Below are 24,107 nucleotides of genomic sequence, written 5' to 3' on the forward strand. Positions count from 1 at the left end.
CAACAACGAGCGAGAAGATTTTCGCGCGCAAATTAGCTCCCCTACTCTTTCAAGTAGAGCAACAAGGACAGCAGAGTGGGCGTCGAGTCCGATTTCCAAAACAGCTTTTGTTGACACTCGGCTGCCGGCTGCACGGCTCGGAAAATGAGGGGTGTTTGGATGGAATGTTTATCAAAGTATGTTTTACTAAACAAAATTTAACTTGTGATAAATGTTTCTAATGCTCAAAATACAGGTTCAATGGAACAATTCAATAATTGGCAATAGTTGATTGCGCGTAAGGTATGTATAGTTATCCTAATTATGTGTTTCAACAACATTGCCAACATTGTTTCATCTGGATGGAATACATTGAGATTCCCCTCGATTTCCGACGACTGTTTTGAACGGGATAATCCAACATTGAAGTGAATATACAATATTCATACGAAAAGCGTTACGAGGGGGTGGGTGGGTGTCGAAAACAGGCCATTTTTGGCGTTATGAAATATATGAATAAACCCTTAATTGTTTGCTATGATTTGATTATCAATTTTTGATATTGTTAAATAAGCTAATAATGTGCCAAAAAGTTGAAGCACATTCAACATTTCGATGGTTTTGGAAGGAGAGCAAACATTAAAAGGCATTCTGCAAGCCTCCAAGCAAGCAATCAGTGATTTAATTGCGACACTTGTTCGATTATGGATCATAAACATTAAACAAAACTTCGCATTCTGATTGCACTCTCGATTCAAATCACCCGAAAATGAGTAAACACATAGAGATGTTAACTACGCTAAAAGTCGTCCCGTGCCATGGGCCTGACATGAATGGTAGTTTTCACCGCGCATTTTTTCTTGCGTGTAAACGACGTAAATAACGTAATATTTTGATAGTCCCCAGCCCCCAGCAGTTAACTGCCAGCATATCTCACAGCATGTTTTTGTCGTCATCGTCGTCATTCGGGAGCAATCTTTCGGATTGAATGTAACAGGTGCAGACCACTTTGGTTCTCTCCTTTACTCACCCGTTGACTTATTTCAGTGGAAATAGTGACGTCACTATTTCCATAGCTAGTTGGAGGGGGAGGAAAAGAGACAACTTATGGCAGTCATCAATGATCTGCAAAACCTAGCCAACGGAGGATCATGGAGCAAGAGAAGGATGATGGGGGGGGGGAATGCAAACGTCAAGTTGATCAAACACAAAAGGCTGTGGCTGGCGAGTTGTCAAAAAGGGTCAGAAAAATTTCCGTGGATCTGTTGTGCAACATTCTCTCCAAGCTAGTCGACCAGTTCAGACGATCCTTGACGAGTGTTGTGAATTTTAATTTTAATTTTCCGCGAACGTTTCAGAAAAGTGAAAAATAAACTGACTAACCTCTAGTGTTACTGTATATATTAGTGATAAGATTACATCTAAGTTGTTGTAAGTATTCTCCATTAAGTTGATTTTATAGGGTGTTTATTATTTGGTGTGCTTTTCGGGGATATTTTGTACAAAAGAGGGAAGGGAAGGGAAACCGATTATGGGAACATGATGGCGGAGGGAATTAGTGACAAGATGGAGGACAATGATTGGACACACGTGCTGGCACGGAAGTCGAAGGCTAAGCACAAAGACAGAGACGACGAGAATGACAGTGACTACGACAGGAAAACGAAACGGAACAAACACAATGAAACGAAACCGAAAAAAGACAAATACCATGCGACTCGGGTTTTGACTGACGACGACGACGACAATCTAAATGACGAAAACAGAATACAAAATGGAGACTCGAACACAAACAACGAAAATCAAGACAATAACGCACACAAATCCCAATCGAACACCGGTACTAAACGCAAAACTGACCAATTCACAACAAAAAGACAAAACAAGGACAACACCGATGGAAATTACAATGACGGCTGGATTAAAAATCAAAACTACAAGACATTTATTATCCACAAAGAAATAAAGGACAAGGAACAGAACAACAATGTAAAGTACCCGCACCCGATGGAAGTGGCAAAAATGCTGAAAAACATAGGCGTGACGAAATACAACACAATGAAAAGTGTAGGTAGAGGCAAATTCCAGATTAGCTTCGAAAAACCAAGAGATGCAGAGCAATTGTTGAACTCCAAACTTCTGACAGACAGTTTTGGTTTCTCAATTTTCGTACCTACTAGGTTCAAGGAGAGCATAGGGGTGGTAGGGGATGTACCTCCATCCATAACAGATGATGAAATAATTGAAAACAGCAGTTGTGAAAACAATCTAAAAATTTACAAAGTGGAAAGGATTAAGAAGAGAGTAGGAGAAAATAAGTTTCAGCCCACATATTCGATCAAAATTTTTTTCAAAGGCGAGACTCTACCAAAGTCCATTGAGATCTACGGTACTCATCGATTTGTCGAACCATACGTTTTTCCATTGAAAATTTGTTTTAAGTGTTGGCGATTTGGTCATCGAGAAAAATTTTGTAAATCGAAGGAAACCAGATGTTGTAATTGTGGACAATTCCATAACGAACAGAATTGCGATACACCCGAACCTAAATGTGTAAATTGCTCAGGAAACCACAAGGCTTCGAATAAGGAATGCCCGGAAAGACTGCGACAGGACTTAATCAGACAAGACATGGCAGTAAATAAATCATCATATTTTGAAGCATCTGACAAATACCCAAAACAGACCAAAAGTAACCTACAAACTAGACTGGATTCATTGCGCGATTTTCCACGACTCGAAGACAACAGTCAAAACAGTACGACGAACGTGAGACAAAAAACCAAACGACCGATTAACCAAACACCATATTTCACAACACCCCAAAATGAATTTAACAGACAAGACACAAAACACGAATTTCTAACAAATCCATACAAAACCTCTGAAATAGAAAAAATCACACAAATGGTCAAAGAAGACCTAATTCGCCAGTTCAACCTTAACAATATGTTCAAAGCTATACAAAAAACCATAATCCAAAGCACAAATAAAACAGATACAATAGAACAAGATTTGTTACTTATTAATATCAGCGAAGAATTGAATAAAATAGTTAACCCGGAAGTTACTACTACAGAATTAAAATAAAATCGAAAAACTCTTGAAATGCAGGACAACTTCAGGAAACTGACCATAGTACAAAACAATGTCACAAGCTTGCGACCAATAGATACAAGAGAGTCCATTCAAAACTTCCTCTTAAGGCACAACACTGATATAGTAATGCTAAGCGAAATTTGGCTAAAACCGGAAGAAACTTACAACTTTACAGGATATAAATTGTTGACAGAAACCAGATCCGCTGGTTATGGAGGAGTAGGGTTTCTGGTCAAGAATGAAATAGAATTCAAACATTTTAAACTACCTAACTTACAGCCAATAGAATCAATAGCTATAGTCACACAAAACACTTTACCTAAAATATTGTTCATATCCATTTATATTCCACCTCTACCGGTTAATAATAACGATATCAGAGAACCTTTGAAGAAATTATTTGAAACAATAGACACTTTTCACGGATCAGTAATATTAGCAGGAGATTTCAACGCCCACAATCGACTCTGGAATCCTTTTCATGAGAATTGTTCACGAGGAGAACTGATAGAGCACTTACTAGACAATCAGGAACTAGTACTATTGAACGATGGTACAAGTACTCTGATAAAATCACCGAACACTACTCCGTCTGCCATAGATCTAACATTCGCATCACCAGAAATAGCTTGTAAAATAAATTGGAAGGTACTTGATGAAGATTTCTTTAGTAACCATAGAGTAATTGAATTTGATATAGATAACACAGCACGTAAATACGATTACAATAAAGTTTATTTCAATAAAAAACAAGCCATAAATAAACTGAATATGCTACAACCACATGCTTTCCATACAACAGATGATATAACGGAAATAATTAAAGAGAAATTCAACGAATGTACGTACACCATCAACAATAATAAAAACAGGAGCCCAAAGAAATGGTGGACGGAGAAAATCAAAGAATTATTGAAAATAAAAAACGATAAATTAAAGGAATTTCTTAGAAACCAAACAGATGAAAATTACACAGACTTTAAGCGAAGTAGAGCCGTTTTGAAAAGAGAAATACGAAGAGAAAAAAGAAATTCTTGGAAGGAACTAATAGATTCAATCGATGAAAATATGAATGCTAAAACACTTTGGAACACAGTTAAAATGGTCAGTGGAGGTCGTCCAGCGAAAAATAACTTGAACCTTTTGAATAATAAACCATTAGCTCAGCAGTTCATCAACCAGAATTTTCCACCAATCACAGACATTATTATTAACCCCCCCATATCAGACAATTTAATAAAAATTGATCACTTAGAAATTATTAAGATTATCAAGTCTAAAAAAGATCATTCAACTCCTGGAATAGATAATTTATCATTTTATATATTAAAACACCTAAATTTAAATCTGATCATCCGATTCACAGAACTAATGAACGAAGTTCTTAACACAGGACAAATACCCAACGAATGGAGATCAATTAGAATAATACCATTGCTCAAACCAAACAAAGATCCAGATAATGTACAATCTTACAGGCCATTAGCTATGTTAAATGTTTTGATCAAACTAATTAACAATGTAATCAAAAATAGACTGAATAATTATATACACGAACATGAAATAATTCCTATAAATTCATATGGTTTTAAAAAACACACATCGGCAATAAATTGTGTAAACACTCTCATAGTAAAGGTAAATGAGGCAAAAAGAGAAGGTATGGTATTAGCAGCCACTTTTCTAGATTTAACCAAAGCTTTCGATAATGTTGACATCAACAAACTTTTGAAAATAATGGAGCAACTAAAAATTCCGACAGAAATTATAAATTGGGTTTTTTTATACTTAAAAGAAAGAAAAATGATCTTAGAACTAAAAGATTGCACTAAAATAATTCAAATTTCAAATAAAGGCCTACCACAAGGATGCCCATTATCTCCAGTTCTTTTTAACATTTATACAAGTTTGATCCACAATATAGCTAAAGAAGGTGAAATCCTCATACAGTTTGCCGACGATTTTACAGCAATTGTAATAGGTTTTAGTACAGCAACGGTAGCAGAAAAAATGAACAACTTTCTTACAAGGTTGTCATTACAGTTTAAAAAATTAGGTATGCAAATCAACCCAAATAAATCAGCAACAATAATATTTAAAAATAAGTATGATCCTACCATTTCGATAAAGTTAGACAATTCACGTATTCCAGTAGTAGCAAACCATAAAATTTTAGGGGTTCAAGTAGATCACAAGTTATCGTTTAAATCACATATTAACAATAGTATAACTAAAGCAAAGAAAAAAATAAATTTACTCAAAATGATTAGTAGAAAACGTAGTGGAGCTCATCCAAACCAAATGATAAAAATTTACAAAGCAATAGTAAGGCCCCATCTAGAATATGGTTTAACAATTATAGGCTCAGTACCAAAAACAACATTTAAAAAACTAGAAACAGTGCAGCATCTAGCTATCAGAACCTGTCTTAGGCAATTAAATTCCACACCCAATCATGTTGTATTATATGAATCCGGAGAAATCCCACTCAAATGTAGGGCTGAATTATTAACTTTGAAAGAAATTGCAAAAACCTTTTTTTACAATAATAGCTTGATAGAAAATAGTTTGCAGAACATTATGAGTTTAGATTATCTTCCAAAACACACTTCATACTTAGAAAGAACAGCTTCATTGAATAATTACTTATTTTTTCAACTCATCCCAAGATCAAGTCAAAATTACAACACTACTATTCACAATAAAATTACAATATCAAATGAAATAAAAGATCTCAAAAAGAAAAATTTAAGCAGTATTACACAAAAACAAATGGTATTACAATTAATAGAAGAAAAGTATAAGGGAGTTTATCAAATATACACAGACGGTTCTATTTTAAATTCTTTAGTAGGGTGCGGGTACTATGATGCTCAAGAGAAATTATCATATAGTTGCAAATTAAAAACTGGATTTACAATTTTGAGTGCAGAAATAGTGGCCATTATCAAAGCAATAGACTATGCGAATAGTAAAAATATAAATGAATTAGTAATATTTACAGACTCTAAAAACACATGCACACTTCTTTCAAAACCATTCCAAACAGAAAACAGCTTAATAATGAAATTGTTGAACGATATCAATCAATCTGATATACAAAAAATTTATGTACAATGGATCCCAAGCCATATAGGATTGATAGGAAACGATAGAGCGGACCACGCAGCCAAAATGGGCACAACAAGGGATGTAGAAGAAACTATAGGCTATACACTCGAAGATATGTTTAACTTATTTAAGAATGAAGTCAATAAACAATGGCAGGACCAATATGAACAAATATCCATAGACAAAGGAAAATTCCATTACGAGCACTCAAAAATTATCGACAATAAACCATGGTTTAAAGGACTGAATTTATCAACTATAGAGACAATACAAATTGGACGAATAAGAACTGGTCATGTAGTGACTAAAAACAAACTAGCGAATTGGAATCTTGTCGCTAATTCTCGATGCGATCATTGTGGTGATAATGAAGACTTAACACACATTCTACATTATTGTCCCAAATATGAATCAGTCCGTAAAAACATATCTATACTTAATAATAAAACACCTATAGTAAATATATTAATCAATAATAATCCCGGGGAGTACACACAAATAGTGAAATACCTGAAAAAGATCAACAAGTATGTTTGAGAAAAATTAAATAAAGGATGTAATTATGTCAAGAGTATGAAACAGTAAAAATACCAGAGGGGCTTCAGTTTCGGGCGACCTATTCGATTAAAGTTTCAACACCACTACTATCTTCACAACCCTTGGCTTTATGGATCAAAAGCAATGTCATATATAACAGGTCCGGCTCTTAGTATGTGTTTGCTTGTATTAGTCACGAAAAAGATGTTCGGTATCAAAAGGTCTGAGCCATCAAATCGAGAGAAAAAAAAAAAAAAAAATCTGTTGTGCAAAGATCGTAAAAATACATTTTTTACGTTGCTTGGAGTTTTGAAAAAAGAGACGTGAATAATAGTGAATCATTATGGTGACGAACTTTAAAGTTTAAGTTGTTCTCAGAAAACAATCGTAGATTTGAGGTAAGATCTGCAGATTTCACTTGATAAGCTTATAGAAAATTTACGTGTCTCAGAGCTCTTGAGAAAATCGATAATAGATATTCAAAATATGTACAGTAGGTTCATAATCTGTTGGAAGAAATCATAATCAGTATTATTGTACGTTCTGCCATCATTTCAGCAACCAATTCTGCGTAATGTGGAGCAATGTCATTACCGTCATCTGCAGCTGAAATTGCATCAAAGCCTGGAGCCGAAAAAATCTCGCAACAAGGCAAACGAGGAGGAAGCTTTCATAATCCCCAGCAGCCATCACAACAACAACCGATTACGCTAATTCTGCCCACGAGCGGAAAGTTATTCTACGAAAAGAAGCAGGACTTTGTCCTGTGCAAACCGCAGCTTCTTCCGCTGAAGTCGTTCAGCCTGGAGAAGCTGGAAAAGATGCAAAAGGAAGCCCACCGGCAGCTACAGGAGACCAGAGCCCGAACTGCCGCTTCCGCCGCCGCTGTAGACAGATTTTAAAGAAACTAAACTAGTTGAACTAGTAGGATCGCATCGACGACAAAATATGGCTTATTTACTGGTGTTCTCGATATGTTTGGCCCTCCTTTTGGCTTCGATATCCTTGTACCGGTACGGATGCATCCAACGGCAGCATCCGGTGGTTACCTTCTCCGTCCTGACGGCGTGGAGTTTTTCCTTCCTAATTGTGTTCACCATACCGCTGGATGTTACCTCGGTGAGTATCTATACGGATTTGGGATACATTTGTTGTCAGATTGTAGAAGAAATGTTCCTTGACCAGAATGATGGTGTAAATTTGCAGATTACCGTTTTAAATAAAATTACAAATAAGACTAGGTTTGATATGGCCAATTGTCTTATTTATGCTCCATGCTATGTTAAATGGCCTTTGTGCCAAATGCCATTTGAGGTATTCTTTTGTCTAGTGGTACAGTCCGCGAAACTTTGGCCCATTAAGCTAAGAATTTGTGACGTCTCGAATAATGAACAAATTAAGTTTTGCTTCTGGTTTATTCGACGTTCACGTTCACTTAATAACTAATTTTCTGATCGCTGGTTGTCGTTGACCAATTCGAGGTGGTTCTTCTGCTTCGAGGAAATCATATCCGTACACGATGACTCGACGCTGGGTTCAGCATTCTCACGTTCCCTCTCAGCAATGATTGTAGCCCGACTATGTACGTCGTCGAAATCGTTGTAGGGATACTGAATCAGCTGGTGGCTTCTTCTCTTGATCAAACCTATTGAAGCTGCTTCGCACTCGTATAGGACAGCACGTAGTTTCTTCACGACTGTTGCTCGCATATAACACAACACGTGTAGCAGAAGTAGCCTAGGCAAACTGCTTCTCCTAGCCGAATTAAACAATGTTACAAGGGACCAGCCTCGGCAGGGCTAATCCTCTGCAGCCAATTTTTGGTCGGTGCGCCATAGGCGCTGCAATTCTAACATAATGTGAGTGACAGCCGTAGTTACTGCATTCCAGCACTCGGCATCCGCACACATTCTCTCTATTATATTGTCGGGGGACGTGTCCCCTCCGCATGTAGTGAGCATGCGACCTCTCACAACAATGAAACGGGAGCAATCGAACACGACATGCTCCGCTGTTTCCTCCACACCAGCACAATTGGGGCACGCAGGAGATTCTGAGTACCCGAACCTATGCACGTACTGTCTAAAGCAACCATGTCTTGTCAGAAAATGCGTCAGGTGGAAGTTCACTTCCCCATGGCTTCTACTATACCAATCTGACACATTTGGTATTAGCCGATGGGTCCATCTACCCTTAGTGGAGTTATCCCATTCCTGCTGCCAGCTTCTGAGCGTTTCCTCTTCACACGCGTCGCGGACTCCTCTGGTACTCCTTTGGTTGAAGCATTGAATATCTTCCTTGATGATGAGCCCGATGGGCGTCATCCCGGCTATGATGCACACGGCCTCTTTAGATACTGTGCGGTATGCACTTGCTACTCTTAAGCACATAATCCTGTACGTGCTTTCCAACCGCTTTAGGTTGGAAAACAGTTCTAGAGTTAGAAATGGCTTCTGACTCTATACAAACTAAAATTCTTAATGCATATCAAGAAAGCTGTCCGACTAAAACTGTTAAGTCGAGCAGAGATGTTCCGTGGTGGAACAACCATCTTGAAAAGCTTAGGAAAACGGCACGGAGGGAGTTCAACCGTGCCAAACGCTCTACTGATTGGAGCCTATACCGAAAGGCTCTGACAGACTACAACAAGGAAATAAGGCTAGCTAAGCGGAAATCATGGGTCCTCATGTGTAAAAGCATTGAGAAGACTCCCGTAGCTGCCAGACTTCATAAAACTCTATCGAAAGACCACTCCAATGGTCTGGGAACTCTCCGAAAGACTGACGGTTCGCTCACTGTGGATCCCACAGAAACACTGAGTGAAATGCTGAGGACTCACTTCCCTGATTCAATCCCTGAAGCGATCGTGAACGCTAATGGCAACAGACATGGCGTCTCTGGTCAACAAGAGCTCCTGTCATGGGACTCAAGTACCAAAAGAGACGCATTGAAGGTTGCCAAAGAAGCCTTTACGCGAGCAAGGGTGGAAAGGGCAGTGAGATCCTTTGAGCCATTTAAATCTGCTGGCATGGATGGAATTTTTCCAGCGCTTATCCAGAAAGAGGAGCAAACGCTTATTCCTCCCATGATAGAGATTTTTAAGGCCAGTTTAGTCTTAGGACATATTCCAGATGGCTGGCGTCAAGTTCGAGTTGTCTTTATCCCGAAGCCGGGAAAAAAAGACAAAACCAATCCCAAAGCATACAGACCGATTAGTCTGTCGTCAGTGATGCTTAAAATAATGGAAAAGGTCTTAGGAGAGTTCATAAATTCAAAATTTATGGAAGCAATGCCTCTTTCCAAATACCAATTCGCTTACCAAAGTGGAAAATCTACGATCTCAGCACTACACATGCTAGTCAACAAGATCGAGAAAACATTTCATGCAAAGGAAATCGCCATCGTGGCATTTCTTGACATTGAGGGTGCATTCGATAACGCTTCCTATTTGTCTATAGTGTCAGCAATGCATAGGAGAAAATTTGACCCATGCATTGCTACCTGGGTACATGCTATGCTAGCAAATCGCCGAATCTCATCCGAGTTGAGCGGATCGTGCGCCACTGTCATGGCCACAAAGGGGTGTCCTCAAGGAGGGGTACTTTCACCTTTGCTATGGTCTCTAGTGGTGGATGATCTACTTAATAGCCTGGAAAAAAGAGGATTCGAGGTTGTTGGCTACGCTGATGATGTTGTCATCATTGTACGCGGCAAATTTGAAAGCGTTGTCCTTGCAAGAATGCAATCAGCTCTCGATTACACGCTCTCCTGGTGTCTGAAAGAGAAACTGGGGATAAATCCTTCAAAAACTACGATTGTTCCTTTCACAAAGCGCAGAAAGGTACAGCTGAAACCTCTTTTCCTTAATCAAACACAATTGGTTTACTCAAATGAAGTCAAATACCTTGGCATTACGCTTGATGCTAAACTCAATTGGAACACACATCTTCAAAACATGGTAAATAAAGGTCTCAATTCTCTGTGGGTCTGCTCAAAGACCTGTGGAAAAAAGTGGGGCCTAAAACCTAATATGATCATGTGGATATATAAAACCATCGTTCGGCCTAGAATAGCCTACGCTTCCCTTGTTTGGTGGCCAAAAACAAGCGAGGTTACGGCTAGAGCCAAGCTGAACAAAATCCAACGCGCCGCGTGCGTCGCCATTACTGGTGCAGTTCGCAGCACCCCTTCATTCGCCCTAGATGCAATGCTTAATCTGCCCCGGCTAGATCAATTCATAAAGCTGGATGCTGAGAAAAGCGCTCTGAGGCTAAAACGATCAATAAACCTTCTGCCAGGTGATTTAACCGGTCACCTAAGCATACTAAACGAATTTTCTATAAATCCAATTGTAGAAAAATGCAGTGACTGGATGGAAATGGTTGTGAATTATGACATATCATATACGGTGTTCATTCCTTCTCGCCAAGAGTGGCAAGAAGGTGGACCGAGTATTCCTCCAGGCTCAATCAAATTCTACACTGATGGATCGAGAATGAACAATCGTTCTGGATCTGGAGTGCACGGACCAAGAACCAAAATCTCTGTCCCTCTCGGACAGTGGCCTACAGTTTTTCAGGCTGAAGTGTATGCTATCATTGAATGTGTGCAGCTCAGCATAAAGAGGAATTACAGAAATGCCACAATCTGTATTTTCTCCGACAGCCAAGCAGCTCTTCATGCTCTGAAAGCTTACACTTTTAACTCAAAATTAGTGTGGGAATGTGCTCTTGCTCTAAAAACCCTAGCCATCCGCAATCGAGTTAAACTATATTGGATCCCCGGGCATATGGGTCTAGAGGGTATTGCCGATGAGCTAGCCAGGAATGGATCGGCCAATACATTCATTGGTCCTGAGCCATTCTTTGGCATATCAAACTGCTCACTAAATATTGAACTGAACAGCTGGTTGTCCAGGCAAATTATATCCAATTGGAAAACAGTTTCCAATGCGAATCAATCTAAAAGATTCGTCACAATTAATTCGAAACAAACACAAAAACTCATTGGTCTCAACAAAAGGGACCTCAGCACCTACACCGGTCTTATAACTGGACACTGCCCCAGCAGATACCATTTACAAAAGATCGGAGCCATCCAAAACCCAAATTGCCGTTTCTGTAGTGAAACGTGCGAAACCTCACAACACCTTCTCTGCTCCTGCAGTGCACATATACAACGAAGATCCAAAATATTTGGCAAGCCCTTTTTGGAGCCGGCCGATATTTGGAACGCATCTCCCAGGGAAGTGGTCGGCTTTATCAGGCTGATCGTACCAGATTGGGGGATTCACAATGCTGCAACTTAGGACTTCTGCCCATCAATGGCAGATGGCTAAAAGTTCAGTCACCGCGCAAAGTGTTCCGGTGGCGTTCCCGCCACTGAGGGTCTTTGTAAAAGCAAAAGGGTATATCACAATAGTTCTAAAAAAATGGACGCAGTGATCTTACACCCGACAGAAGGAGGAACCGCTTTAGGTTTCTGCTCGTTCTAAGCGCTTTTGACCAGATTGGTCCTCCATACCTTAGTATGGATAGCGCCACGCTCGCCAGTAGCTTGCGTTTGCTGGCAATAGACCATTTCCGTGAAATTTTTTTATTGGCTTATATGCTTTCTGTCAATTTACTGAACAAACTTTCCTGAGGAACCGATATGTTTTGGAGCCTTTAACTGTTAGAAAACAATGAAAAACTTGCGGCACGTTAGTTCACCCCTCGGTCCCCTACAATTTGTTTCACCTCGAAAAAATGCATACCCCTTTTTCCCCTATGATTTTGCCACCACGTTGTGGTGAATTTACGATCAGCTGGCATGGCCAGATGATTTTTGTTTATGTTTTCATTCATGATAATGGGCTCCGTTGCGGTTTCGCTCCCTTCTTCCTTCACGGCTCCTGAAGTCTCCGTAATCACCGCGGAAACCACCTTCACCGCTTCGGCCGGTTATGACCGCACCCGGCGAACACTACACGGTTCTGTAACGCAAGGATTGTAGTCGACAGATGACTGCTCTCTCTGCTTTGTGCCGACGAGGATTGAAGGGATTGAATATGCCGGAAGATTCCCGCCTAGAGGCAACAACAGCCGCTCAAAATTTCCTTACGCGGCTGCTGCTGCCTCAAGGCGGAAATCTTCCGGATCAACAGCCAACAGATAGATTAAGGCATTTGTCGGCATGAATAGTAAAAAATAGCCTCTAATAGAACTAGCGGTACCGTAATTGCTGGGTGGATGAGAGATTTGTTGTTAGGGGGTGGTTTTGAATTTTGAATCTGCGGAGGAAAATATATTTTCCTAAAGGAAGACTTGAATCGGGTTGGAGTTGGAACTATTATTCAGAACGGGTTGCGCCAGTTCCAACCTGGTTTAAAAACGTTTGTTTGAGTAGTTTCGGTGGCGCTCCTGTTTGGGGCGCCCTGACCGGGATCACGGTCAGTTTGAGCGCGCACCTGATTTGACGTTTTCAAATGTAAACAAGCATCCCAATGCAGGGGAGTTATCGAAAAACTGTTGCAAAATCACCACGCTGATACCCATAGGGTTGAACAAACTGTGCCGCATCTCGAATTATTTTTCAAAATGTGGTGAGTATCCATGTTTTCAAAAATTTGTAAGAAAATCAGGAGTACATATAAACAAAATCTGAAAGCGTTAATATTCATTAAAAATGATTGTCTTTCGTAGAAAAATACAAAAACTGGGGGTTAGATCTGATGGAAATGGTCTATTACAGCAGAGCTGTTAGACATCATCCTCGAAAGCGCCGCTTTAGCCGTAGCTGCCCTTTTACAGGCATATTCAACATGGCTAGCGAAGCTGAGCTTGTCATCGATCATTACCCCAAGATGCCTCAGGGATCGCTTCGACTCTATGGTGCAATCACCTACCGAGATAAGCGCCCGTTGCTCGGACTTGCGGTTGTTGACCACCACCACCTCAGTCTTGTGACGGGCCAGTCCTAGTTTCCTAGACTTCATCCATTTCTCAACTATGGAAATAGAGTGCGCTGCTGTCAACTCTACTTCCTCCATCGATTCACCATACACCACTAGGGTGATATCGTCGGCGAAGCCAACAATCTTAACACCCGTCGGAAGCGGGCAGCCTCAGTACGTCATCGTACATCGCATTCCATAACAGCGGGCCCAGGATTGAACCTTGAGGTACTTCCGCGGTAATTCGAACGCTTCTCTGCCCCTCCTCTGTGGCATACAGTAGAATCCAACCATCACAATAGTTTTCTAGAAGCTTACACAACTGTACCGGGACCTTGAGGCGGAGAAGCGCGTGTGCTATTGCTTCCCAGCTTGCGCTGTTGAACGCATTCTTCACATCCAGAGTGACAACCGCGCAGTAATGGATGCCGCTCCTTTTATGCTCGATTACCACCTCAGCTGTCTGAACGACCGACTGGATGGCGTCCAGAGTAGAACACCTCTATCAACTTGCTATTGCTGTCCACCATAATCAGAAAATCGGCACCTCAGAACTGTAAATGGTCAATATGAATTCGATCCCCAGGGGAACTTGTAAGTCTCCACGGTGATATTGGATCCGTACGCTCTGGTCGTAACTGGATACACAATTCGCATTTTCGTCCAAGCTCTTCAATCTCCTTGTCCATTGATGGCCACCAAAAATATGACCGCGCAAGGCTCTTCATCTTGACTATGCCCAAGTGAACTGAGTGTAACTCCATCAGGATTTCTTCCACAATTTGGTTGGAATAACGATGTGATAGCCCCAAAGGAGGACACCTTCTTCAACGCTGAGTTCATGTCGCTAGTGATCGGTCATCAGAATGAAATGTCGATCGGCCAGATGACTATAAAACTTTGTGACTCCGTAGAAAATTACCAGAGCTTCCCGGTCGATGGTTGAATAGTTGCATTCGCGTTTCTTGAAAACTCTTGAAGCAAACTATTTCGGACGCTCACTTTCATCCGAAAAAAAAAACGTGAGAAATGACAGCTCCGATTCGACGCATTGCAGTACAGCTTGATCGGAAGATCTTTTAGCTTCTTCGAACGCTCGCTGTTGCTTCTTAGTCCGCTGTTGCTTCTTAGAAACTAACACCTTCCTTCAGCAGCTCGTACAGGGGCTTCAGACTGTGTGCCAAATGGTGAAAAAACTTTGCGTAGTAATTTACGAGTCCCACAAAGGAACGGACCTCCTTAGCGTCCGTTGGTGGCTTCACGTTCAATGTGGCCTTCACCTTATGTGGATCCTTATGCAAACCTTCCTTGTCGATGCAATTGCCAAGAAAATCCACTTCTTCCTTAAACAAATCACATTTTTTCTTTATTTAGCAACATTTCAGCGTCTTCGAACCGTTGCAAAACGTGATCCAGGTTTTGTAGATGTTCCTCGGCAGTGGACCTGGTGACCATAACGCAGTCTAGGTAACTGGCAGTACCACGGCAGCCTTGCAACACTCTCTTCATTGTAGCTTGAAACACGGAACAAGCGGTCTTCGTTTCAAACGGCAAACGATTCATATGGAACACGCCTCGATGTGTGCTCCACGATAAAAGCTTCTTAGTTTCCTCATCGACCTCGGGCTGGTAATAAGCATTCTTGAGGTCCAGTTTGGAAAAGTGCTTACCTCCTTGCAAAGTCGCGAAATATTCATCGATGATAGGTAACGGATTGACAGTGGCACGATAGTCAGCGCGAAGACGTAACGATGAATGTGGCGTTCTCCATTCCACAATCGTTTCTAGCTTCTTAGTGTGGTCTTCAGCAATCGTCAATGCGCAAAAATCAATCTTCAGACCCCAGCTGGACATGGTCTGTCGTCCCAGCAATGGGTGCCGGTCACCGTCGAAAACGAGAATTTCCTCCTTGGTATTGTGGGCCTTGAACTTTATACGAGCGTAGCACATTCCGACCGCCCGAAAACTACTACCACCATTATAGCACACAAACTCTTCTTGGCCATCCGTATTCAGTTTCTTGTTTGAATATAGCTTTTGGAAGAGTCCCATACACATGGCGTTTACTGGGCTTCCTGTGTCCATCTCAAAGTCAATCTGTCTAACATTGACGCACATTCGCAGCAGCATGGGTGGAAGGAAGTCCACCTTGGTCAAACGCAGATGGTTCACTTTCTTCGGGCTTCTTCTTTTTCCACCGGAATTCCGATTCGCCGCCTCGTCCTCCTCTCTTGCTGAGCAAACCTTGCAAACGTAGCTCTTATACTGGCACTTCCGAAAATCATGGTCTCCCTTTCCGCAAGCAAAACACTACGCGGTTTCATTCTTCTTCCTGTTGGCTTCCTGGATCCGGTGCACTTCTAGCATACCACGCTTTGTCAAGAATATGGATTACGTCGTGAGCCAATTTTTTAGAAAGTTTGTGAAGAGGAACCTTCGGTGGCCTACGATTTGAAGAAAGAGTCAACTCTGTAGAGCTCAAGCTGTAGAGTTGACTCTTTCTTCAAATCGTAGGCCACCGAAGGTTCCTCTTCACAAACTTTCTAAAAAATTGGCTCACGACGTAATCCATATTCTTGACAAAGTTGCTCAAATCAGCACCAAAATCACAGTCGGCAGCCATTCGACCATCGTCGTCTCACTGTCGCCTAAACGTGCTTCGAAAAATCTGGAACGCTCTCGGAAGACTACCACTACATTGTCTTTTATTTTCTCGATTTCATGCGCTTTTTGAATAGCGCCCAAACCGTTGATTTTAGCGATATAGTTTGTTCGGAGAAGTTTCTTGGTATATTAAAGCGCAACTTTTGACGAAAAAAGTTTTGTGATCAATCCACCTAGCAGTGAAATAGAAAAACTATTTTTTCAAAACACTTAGATAGACATACGGTGTCTTTGGCAAAGTTGTAGAATTGGCAATTTGAAACCACTTTGTCGAAAACACGATTTTTCTATCTCTTATACTTTTTGAGATACATGCCGTTGTATGTGAATGGCCCCTAAGTATCATACTTTTTATCATAACATTTTTCCAAGATTTTTAACATTTTTTGTGTTTTCTACAAAGTTGTTTGTCATGAAAAAACCCGTATTTCTGCTCAACATATCAACTCTATCTTTTGCAGTTACAAAGTTATTCATGAATTACTCTTTTTTCAAGGGGTAGTTTAGGCCTCTATAACTGGCTTCGGCGCAAAATGGCGCCTAAACTACCATACTAAACTAAACTACCCCTTGAAAAAAGAGTAAATCATGAATAACTTTGTTACTTCAAAAGATAAACTTTTTTCGTCAAAAGTTGCGCTTTAATATACCAAGAAACTTCTCCGAACAAACTATATCGCTAAAATCAACGGTTTGGGCGCTATTCAAAAAGCGCATGAAATCGAGAAAATAAAACACAGTACACCATAGGAGTAAACCGCTGGCGTAAAGGTCACGAACAAACTTTCCAGCCGTTTAATTCTGGAGGCTTAGAATTTGATTTTCTCGTCGCCAAACTGTGACGTCTCGAATAATATTCAAATTAAGTTTTGCTTCTGGTTTATTGGACGTTCACTTAATAACTATTTTTCTGCCTTTTAGCAGCACTTACTACGATCGGTGTTTTGATCGGTAGCAACCGTAGTCAGGTAGTAACCACGGTATCCACGAATACTGTTTGCAGTGATGACAATACACTACTAAATTAATTATATGTAATTTATTCATTAATTTGATGTAAGCAAAAAAAAAACAAAACTTTCGATCAGATCTAGTAAAAATTGAACATTGCTATTGGAGACCGAGATCACCTCTGCATATCAATACTATCCACAGGGAGGAGTTTTGTTAGTGGAAGGGTTCAAAAGCTACATGGTCAAAATTCACCTTGGTTAGTGATGCAATTCATGTAGCCATGTAGCCTAAATCATGACAATCTTATTTTTTTATAAAACGAGAATCAGGGCTCATGTCGACACTTCTAGTGACGAACCATCTATAGGGTCTTTAACCCTGTAATACCCAACCCCGTCTTTAGACGGGTTACACTTTGGAATTTTGTGTATTTTTTCGTGGCTCGGAAATCAAAATGATTTTATTTTTGGCTTAAACCTTGACCCATATGCGTGTTATGAGAAAAGTTTTTTATGACTTTTGAAACTTTTTTGTATTATTAAAAAATGTTTGAAAAATTGTATTCTTATATAACCTACAAATGCGTGGGATTCATTTAACGTGTAATATAAAAAATCGTACCTTTTATATGTTTCTACTATCAAACTATCATAGAAGAACAGTTTGGTGGTATACACATAATTTCAAACCTGTTTTCCGTTAATTACACGGAAAACAAAAATATTTCCAGAAAAATATTAAAAATTTATTTTTTTCAAAAATACCGTAAGAGCTTGAATTTTTATTATTGCCAAAAATCAGTAACTAGAAGAGGCTTCAAGAAAAAATGAAAAAGGATAGGGATGTTCAAAAATAAAAACCAAAAATCATAGATTTGGGAATAGAAATAAGTCATTGCCCAAAACGTGTTTAGAACGATTTTAGATAACTAAAAATGATATTTAGATGGAAAATAAAAATTTGGGTGTTAGAGGGTTAACGATTAAATAAATGTAACATTGTCACGATACGAGCCAGTACGAGCACAAAACAAGCTCACCAGTTGGTAATCCATCCTCGATTAAAGTTATAATCTAGGCATCAACACGCAATAGTAAGGATAGAAAAACGCGCTGATAAAGCGCGAAAGCAAATTATTAGCTTATTAGGCTTGGGCTTTCGCAGCAATCGGTTCAATGAAATAATAAAAAAAATCATTGGATAAAATGACTAAACAAAAGAAAACTTTTTCAGTAGCTTTAAATACACTGCGGGGCAAGAAGTACACCCTTTTAAATTACATATTTTAACTATCATTGATCATAGGTATTCTGCATCAAGCTACACATTTCAAATTTTATGAATACAAGTCAACAGATGTAATAGGGTAGAAGTACCAATTATGGCTATAGCACCAATTATGGCAATAGTGGAAACAAAAAGAGATTTTTCTTATTGTTTCACTAGAATATAACGGTTTATATTCATAGGAATGATAAACCTATTTGTTTTTGATGGTAACTAAACCTTGATAAGAACATTCGTGCAATAAGCTTCGAAAAATGAACATTTGAAAATATTGCCTCACACATATGTCATCTTCTTAGCAGTTTGCTAAAGGACACCACTTACGAACTGTATGTTTTCATCCGGAAAAACTGCTTCAACCGAATAATGTATGGTGCCTTGTGAGAACAAATGAATAAATTTAGCTGGTGAGCTATCATATCTACTGTTTTAAGCTGGAAATCGTGTTATTTCCACTATGTCGATAACTGGTACAAGGAGTGTATGAGAGCCCAATTATGGCGATACTCTGGAGGCAGTTTGTTTACATTTTTTGATCTGTGAAATAAAAGAAGTAAAGCTGTTTTACTGGTGACTTCCACGACGGGAAGGTTCGGTAAGGCATTATCTTCATGTTTTGTACTCAATTGCTAAGATTTTTCAATCACACGTTCGAAAATGTTTGCTAGCGGAAGATGCTAATTTCATGGTAGAGGGGGGTTTTCAGTGACACTCGATTTTTGAATTTTCCCTCTTTTTTCCTTCAAATTAGGCGCTGAAAAGGTAATTTGAGTTTATTAATGCTGTTTTGCATCATAAATTACGTTTTCACTACATTTCGACTCCTTTTCGAAAATTAATTTGCTCCCATGAACCCATTGCAATAAATTGATTTAACATGTATTTAACACAAAACTTTTGGAAAATTTTATGAGCAATCACTTCATTACATATTAACGTTGTATTATTATTCGCTCTGGATGACGTTTGAGTTCATTTCGTGAAAATATTCGATAGTCCATAATTGGGACACTTTTATGTCGAATGCTAGGAACTCTATTGCCATAATTGGTACAAAGACAACGCTTTTTAAAACCATTTTTTAGAAGCTTAAAGTCAATTTAGTACTAAAACTGTTTAATTTAACTGCTTTGCAAGGCTTCAAACTAGTAATTAACACCAACAAGTCATGCTTACGTTTTAGGAACGCGGTTAAAACTTGATTTTTATCTGTACTGTTGACATATTGCATCCATAATTGGTACACCTACCCTAAAGCGAAAGCAAACAGCCCAACTTTCCGCTTTCAGCACACCACTGCAAAAAATGTGGGGAAATTCACAGCAATGCGAATGCCATCTGTTGTAATAATATAGCAATCTCGTTTATCAAACTGCTTTCTTCGTTCATATTTCCCCAATTAGTTCATCTAGTCAACGCCACAATAGACGCAGAATTGTTTCCCTCGAGATGAAAAAAAACTATTGTGACCTTCATACCCAAATCAGCTAAACCAACGGAACCGAAGGACTATCGACCAATAAGAGTACTCCCTGCAATTTAAAATATCCTCGGATCTTTTCTTGGCAACAGAAGTTAAGTGGTTAAAGTTGGAGACACTCTGTCGATCACCAACTAACCGATGGCACACCGCAGGGATTTTGCAGCTCCTTTTTTCACTCTACATTCTATAACATGTTCTCAGTGCGAGTATCATCTGTACGGCGATAAGCTTCAGAACTGACCCCGTCGAACTGGATGATAAAATTGGTAAAATCCACACCAACCTTTCGGCAATCCAACGCTGGGCAACTATTAATAGTTTGTCTCCATATTCCAAGAAGACGCAGGCCATCGTGAAGGTACAGTCATTGACCAGTCCTACATAGTATTCTGTAACGAGGTAATCGTACCGACTGATAGTGTCAAAAATCTCGGCCTTTACAAGGACAATAACTTAACTTGGTGCCATCAGGTGAACGACGTCATCGCAAAAGTCTATGGTAAACTGCGAACGTTCCGGAGATTTGTCATCCCAGTAGCGATTCGTCAGAAACTCGCTTAGTCGGTAGTTGCACCGTTTTTCACCTACGGAGATGTGATCTATTATCTCGGATTGAAAGCAGCCCTAAGGGTCCGACTGTATCGATGTTCCAACACAACAATCCGTTTTGTACATAGACTACGAGTCCGAGATACTACTGCCGGTGTGAGGAATCGTGTGTTTGGTCGAGATCTTCCGGACAACTATATCTACCGAATCTGCTGCTAGATTCGAAAGGAATATCTTCAAGAACTATCGCAATACATCCTGCAGAAAGGCCAAATGCAACGCAGCCGGTCGTTCGTCATACCACCCCATTCAACTCAACTGAGACGAAGTGTATTAGTACATAAAGTTAGCTCTGGAACAACCTTCCCCTGAAGACGCAGATGAAGCCCACAGTGCATAGTTTTAGACAATCTCTCTATCCAATGTAACAAACATTACTTTAAGACACCAATGCAATTTGCTACAATTGTTCAAATTTTCCTAAAGCTAAAAATTTGTTTCTCCTCTACCTCACATAAGCAAAACATGTAAAATGTGTATTTTTTAATAACCTTTTAAACTATACCAAACGGTTTTGTTACCTATTTATAGCACTTCACTCACTTCAATGTTTTCGTCCCTTTTCAGACCGTTTATCGTAACTGCATTCTGGAGCACAATGAAACATCCAAAAATATACCACCCGGCAGCGCCAATAGTTCGTGCCAGCGTCCCTGGGGAATGGTCGAAGAGGAGGTCTTTCCGAATCTATGGCGAATAATTTACTGGTCTTCGCAGTTTCTCACCTGGTTGATAATGCCCCTGATGCAGTCCTACCTGAAGGCCGGGGATTTTACCATCAAAGGCAAACTCAAGTCCGCTCTGGTGGACAATGCCATATACTACGGCTCGTACCTGTTTATCTGCGGAATTTTGCTGATTTATTTGGCGCTGCAGCCTGGAATCTCTTTGGATTGGCAAAAACTGAAAGCCATTGCGTCGTCAGCTTCAAACACATGGGGTTTGTTCCTTTTAGTGCTGCTGCTTGGCTATGCACTGGTTGAGGTCCCTCGAGGACTATGGAATAACTCAAAACCAGGGTTTACCTTGCAATACGCTTATTTCAAGTTGTCGAAGTTAAGTTCTGAAAAGGCAGAAGCTGAAGAGCACGTGGATGACGTGCTGGAAAGTTTGCAGTCGGCTAGCCGAGCTGTTCCTTCAAGGCACGAACTCCGACCAGCATTGGAAACCATCATCCGAAAGGTACCGACCGAGTTGATGGAACGTGCTCGTCGAATCAGCCGAGATGATGGATCTCCTGTTGCTGTTCCATCGGAAAAAGCCTTGGTAAGGCTGCATCGTCAGGTGATCAAGTCCCTGCAGACGCTCCAGAGAACGGAAGCCCTTTGGAATGTACAGGTGAACAAGGTCCTTCATTTGGAGGATGTCGCCAAGAATGCCGTTTCATTGGACCATCGTTTCAAAACTGAATTCCCGAAACATCGAGCAGGATTTGCACGCGCTACGTACAGTCCTACCCTGGAGTGGTACTGGGAATGTGTCGTTAAGGCTCCTTTCCTGAAAGCACTCGCCGTGATCACCGCTTTCCTGTCGTTTGTTGTCGTGTGGAGCGAACTGACGTTCTTCAACCGTGAACCCGTTCTTTCAATTTTTGCGAATGTCTTGGAGATAGCGAAACGAAACTACGATTTTGTGACCATTGAAATTTTCTCCATGATGACCTTGTGCTATCTTTGCTATTGCGCCTATTCAACGGTTTTCCGGATCAAGTTCTTAAACTTGTACTATCTGGCTGCTCATCATCAAACGAACGAGTACAGTTTGATATTCAGTGGAATGTTACTCTGTCGATTGACGCCGCCGATGTGTTTGAACTTCCTCGGTATGATTCACATGGACTCCCACATCATCAAGCAACGCATCCTGGAGACGCACTATACTCAGATAATGGGTCATATGGATGTGTTGGGAATCATCTCCGATGGGTTCAACATCTACTTCCCAATGGTAATGTTGGCCTTTTGTCTGGCCACATGGTTTTCTTTGGGAAGCCGAGCCCTGAATGCCCTGGGATTCCAACAGTTTATGCTGAACGAAACAATTGCTACGGAGTTGGTGCAGGAAGGCAAGGATTTGATTGTACGTGAGAAACGCAAACGCCAGAGAGCGGAAGATGCGATTGCGCGACGCCGTGATAACATTTTGAGCAATCTCGGAAGGGATTCCGCCGGGGGAAGTAACGGAAACAATGGCAATGGTAACGGTGGAGGAGTAGGCAATATTCTGTCAAAGTATAAATCACGAAACCTAGACTCGGTGGCCAATTCAGTTGGACCGAATGACGATCTGGTGCGGCATGGTGATCATTTGGATTACAGTACGAATGGAAGCCGAGGAGGGGATTTTTCACGTTCGCTGTCGGACGAAATCAACGAAAGATTCGGTGTGAGTACGAATGTTACGGTGGGTTTCAAGGGATATAACGACTTTGGAGAAGACGACGATGGTCGAGGAGGAAGAGGTAGCAGTAGTGGCGGAGGAGCTCCCCGAGGATTCTTCGACGATGTGTAGGCAGCGAAGTATTATAGAAGAGTGCATTTTACGTAGATTTACGTTTGCGGTGATACTAAGTTTAATTCGTTATCGGTTATAACTTTTCGTTTATGATGTATAGATAATATATGAATATTTAACAGCAAAAAGTTAATCGCTAGAAAACCTTTGGTATCATTCCAGAAATTGCTTGAACATTGTGAGCTGATTAGAGAAATACTAACATAAAGCACCGATAGCACTGATAATATAAACAAAATTGGTTTTATATAATTACAAACGTTATAAGATATTATGTACAAGGAGAACCGGCAAACACATAGCGAAGACTTTCAATTTCAATGGCTTACACGTAGCATACAACCAGCAGTAATTGATTAGTTTTGTCAAGTTGCAAGGTTTAACAAAATAGGTTGACTGGGGCAAAACTTAGCAACATTGGGCTGTATCTTCTACCCTCCGTAACTAACAGTTGCCACTAAAATGTATAGCTGTCACAAAAGAAACTCAAGACACAAGAACTACTACAATAATGATTGGCATAAAATATGTATCAATAAATGTATTCTATGCACTACTCCTTAACTTAGCACTTACACACACAAATATAAACCCTTATTAAACACCGCTGTGAAACAAAAACCCTTCTTAGGTTGTAAGCTGAACGTGTAGTCCTTATTATCCCCAATATGGAAGTACTATACCCAACTAGTGAATGGCAAACAAAATAAAGTGCTAACAGAAAAAAAAACTTGAATTCGCCTGTGAGTTCAATAATCCGAAATTTCAAATGTTCATGAGATTTGTGTTTTTCTTTCCTAGCATTTCTAGTAATTTAGGCTAAATTAGTCTAAAGTGTTCGCTGTAGTATTGATCTGAAGTTCAATGCAGCGCACTATTTTCGACAAAATGTTAAACGCATAGTAACAAGGGCAGAAGTAAATTATGACAACCGAA

At 40.2% G+C, this 24,107-nt stretch overlaps 2 protein-coding genes across 2 annotated transcripts; both read left to right on the plus strand.

Annotated features, from left to right (window-relative positions):
• The first annotated feature begins 6,987 nt into the window (after positions 1–6,987).
• Positions 6,988–23,907, plus strand: LOC5567069 (LMBR1 domain-containing protein 2 homolog). The gene is made up of 3 exons (XM_021857089.1): positions 6,988–7,124; positions 7,285–7,845; positions 21,225–23,907. Exons 2-3 carry the CDS (start codon positions 7,675–7,677, stop codon positions 23,166–23,168), a joined length of 2,115 nt encoding a protein of 704 aa, XP_021712781.1. The 5' UTR covers positions 6,988–7,124; positions 7,285–7,674; the 3' UTR covers positions 23,169–23,907.
• Positions 7,285–7,643, plus strand: LOC110681343 (BBSome-interacting protein 1). Its single transcript, XM_021857094.1, has one exon. It carries the CDS (start codon positions 7,311–7,313, stop codon positions 7,626–7,628), a length of 318 nt encoding a protein of 105 aa, XP_021712786.1. The 5' UTR covers positions 7,285–7,310; the 3' UTR covers positions 7,629–7,643.
• Positions 23,908–24,107: the final 200 nt, after the last annotated feature.

This window comes from Aedes aegypti, chromosome 1 (assembly GCF_002204515.2).
Source record: "Aedes aegypti strain LVP_AGWG chromosome 1, AaegL5.0 Primary Assembly, whole genome shotgun sequence".
NCBI lineage: Eukaryota > Metazoa > Arthropoda > Insecta > Diptera > Culicidae > Aedes > Aedes aegypti.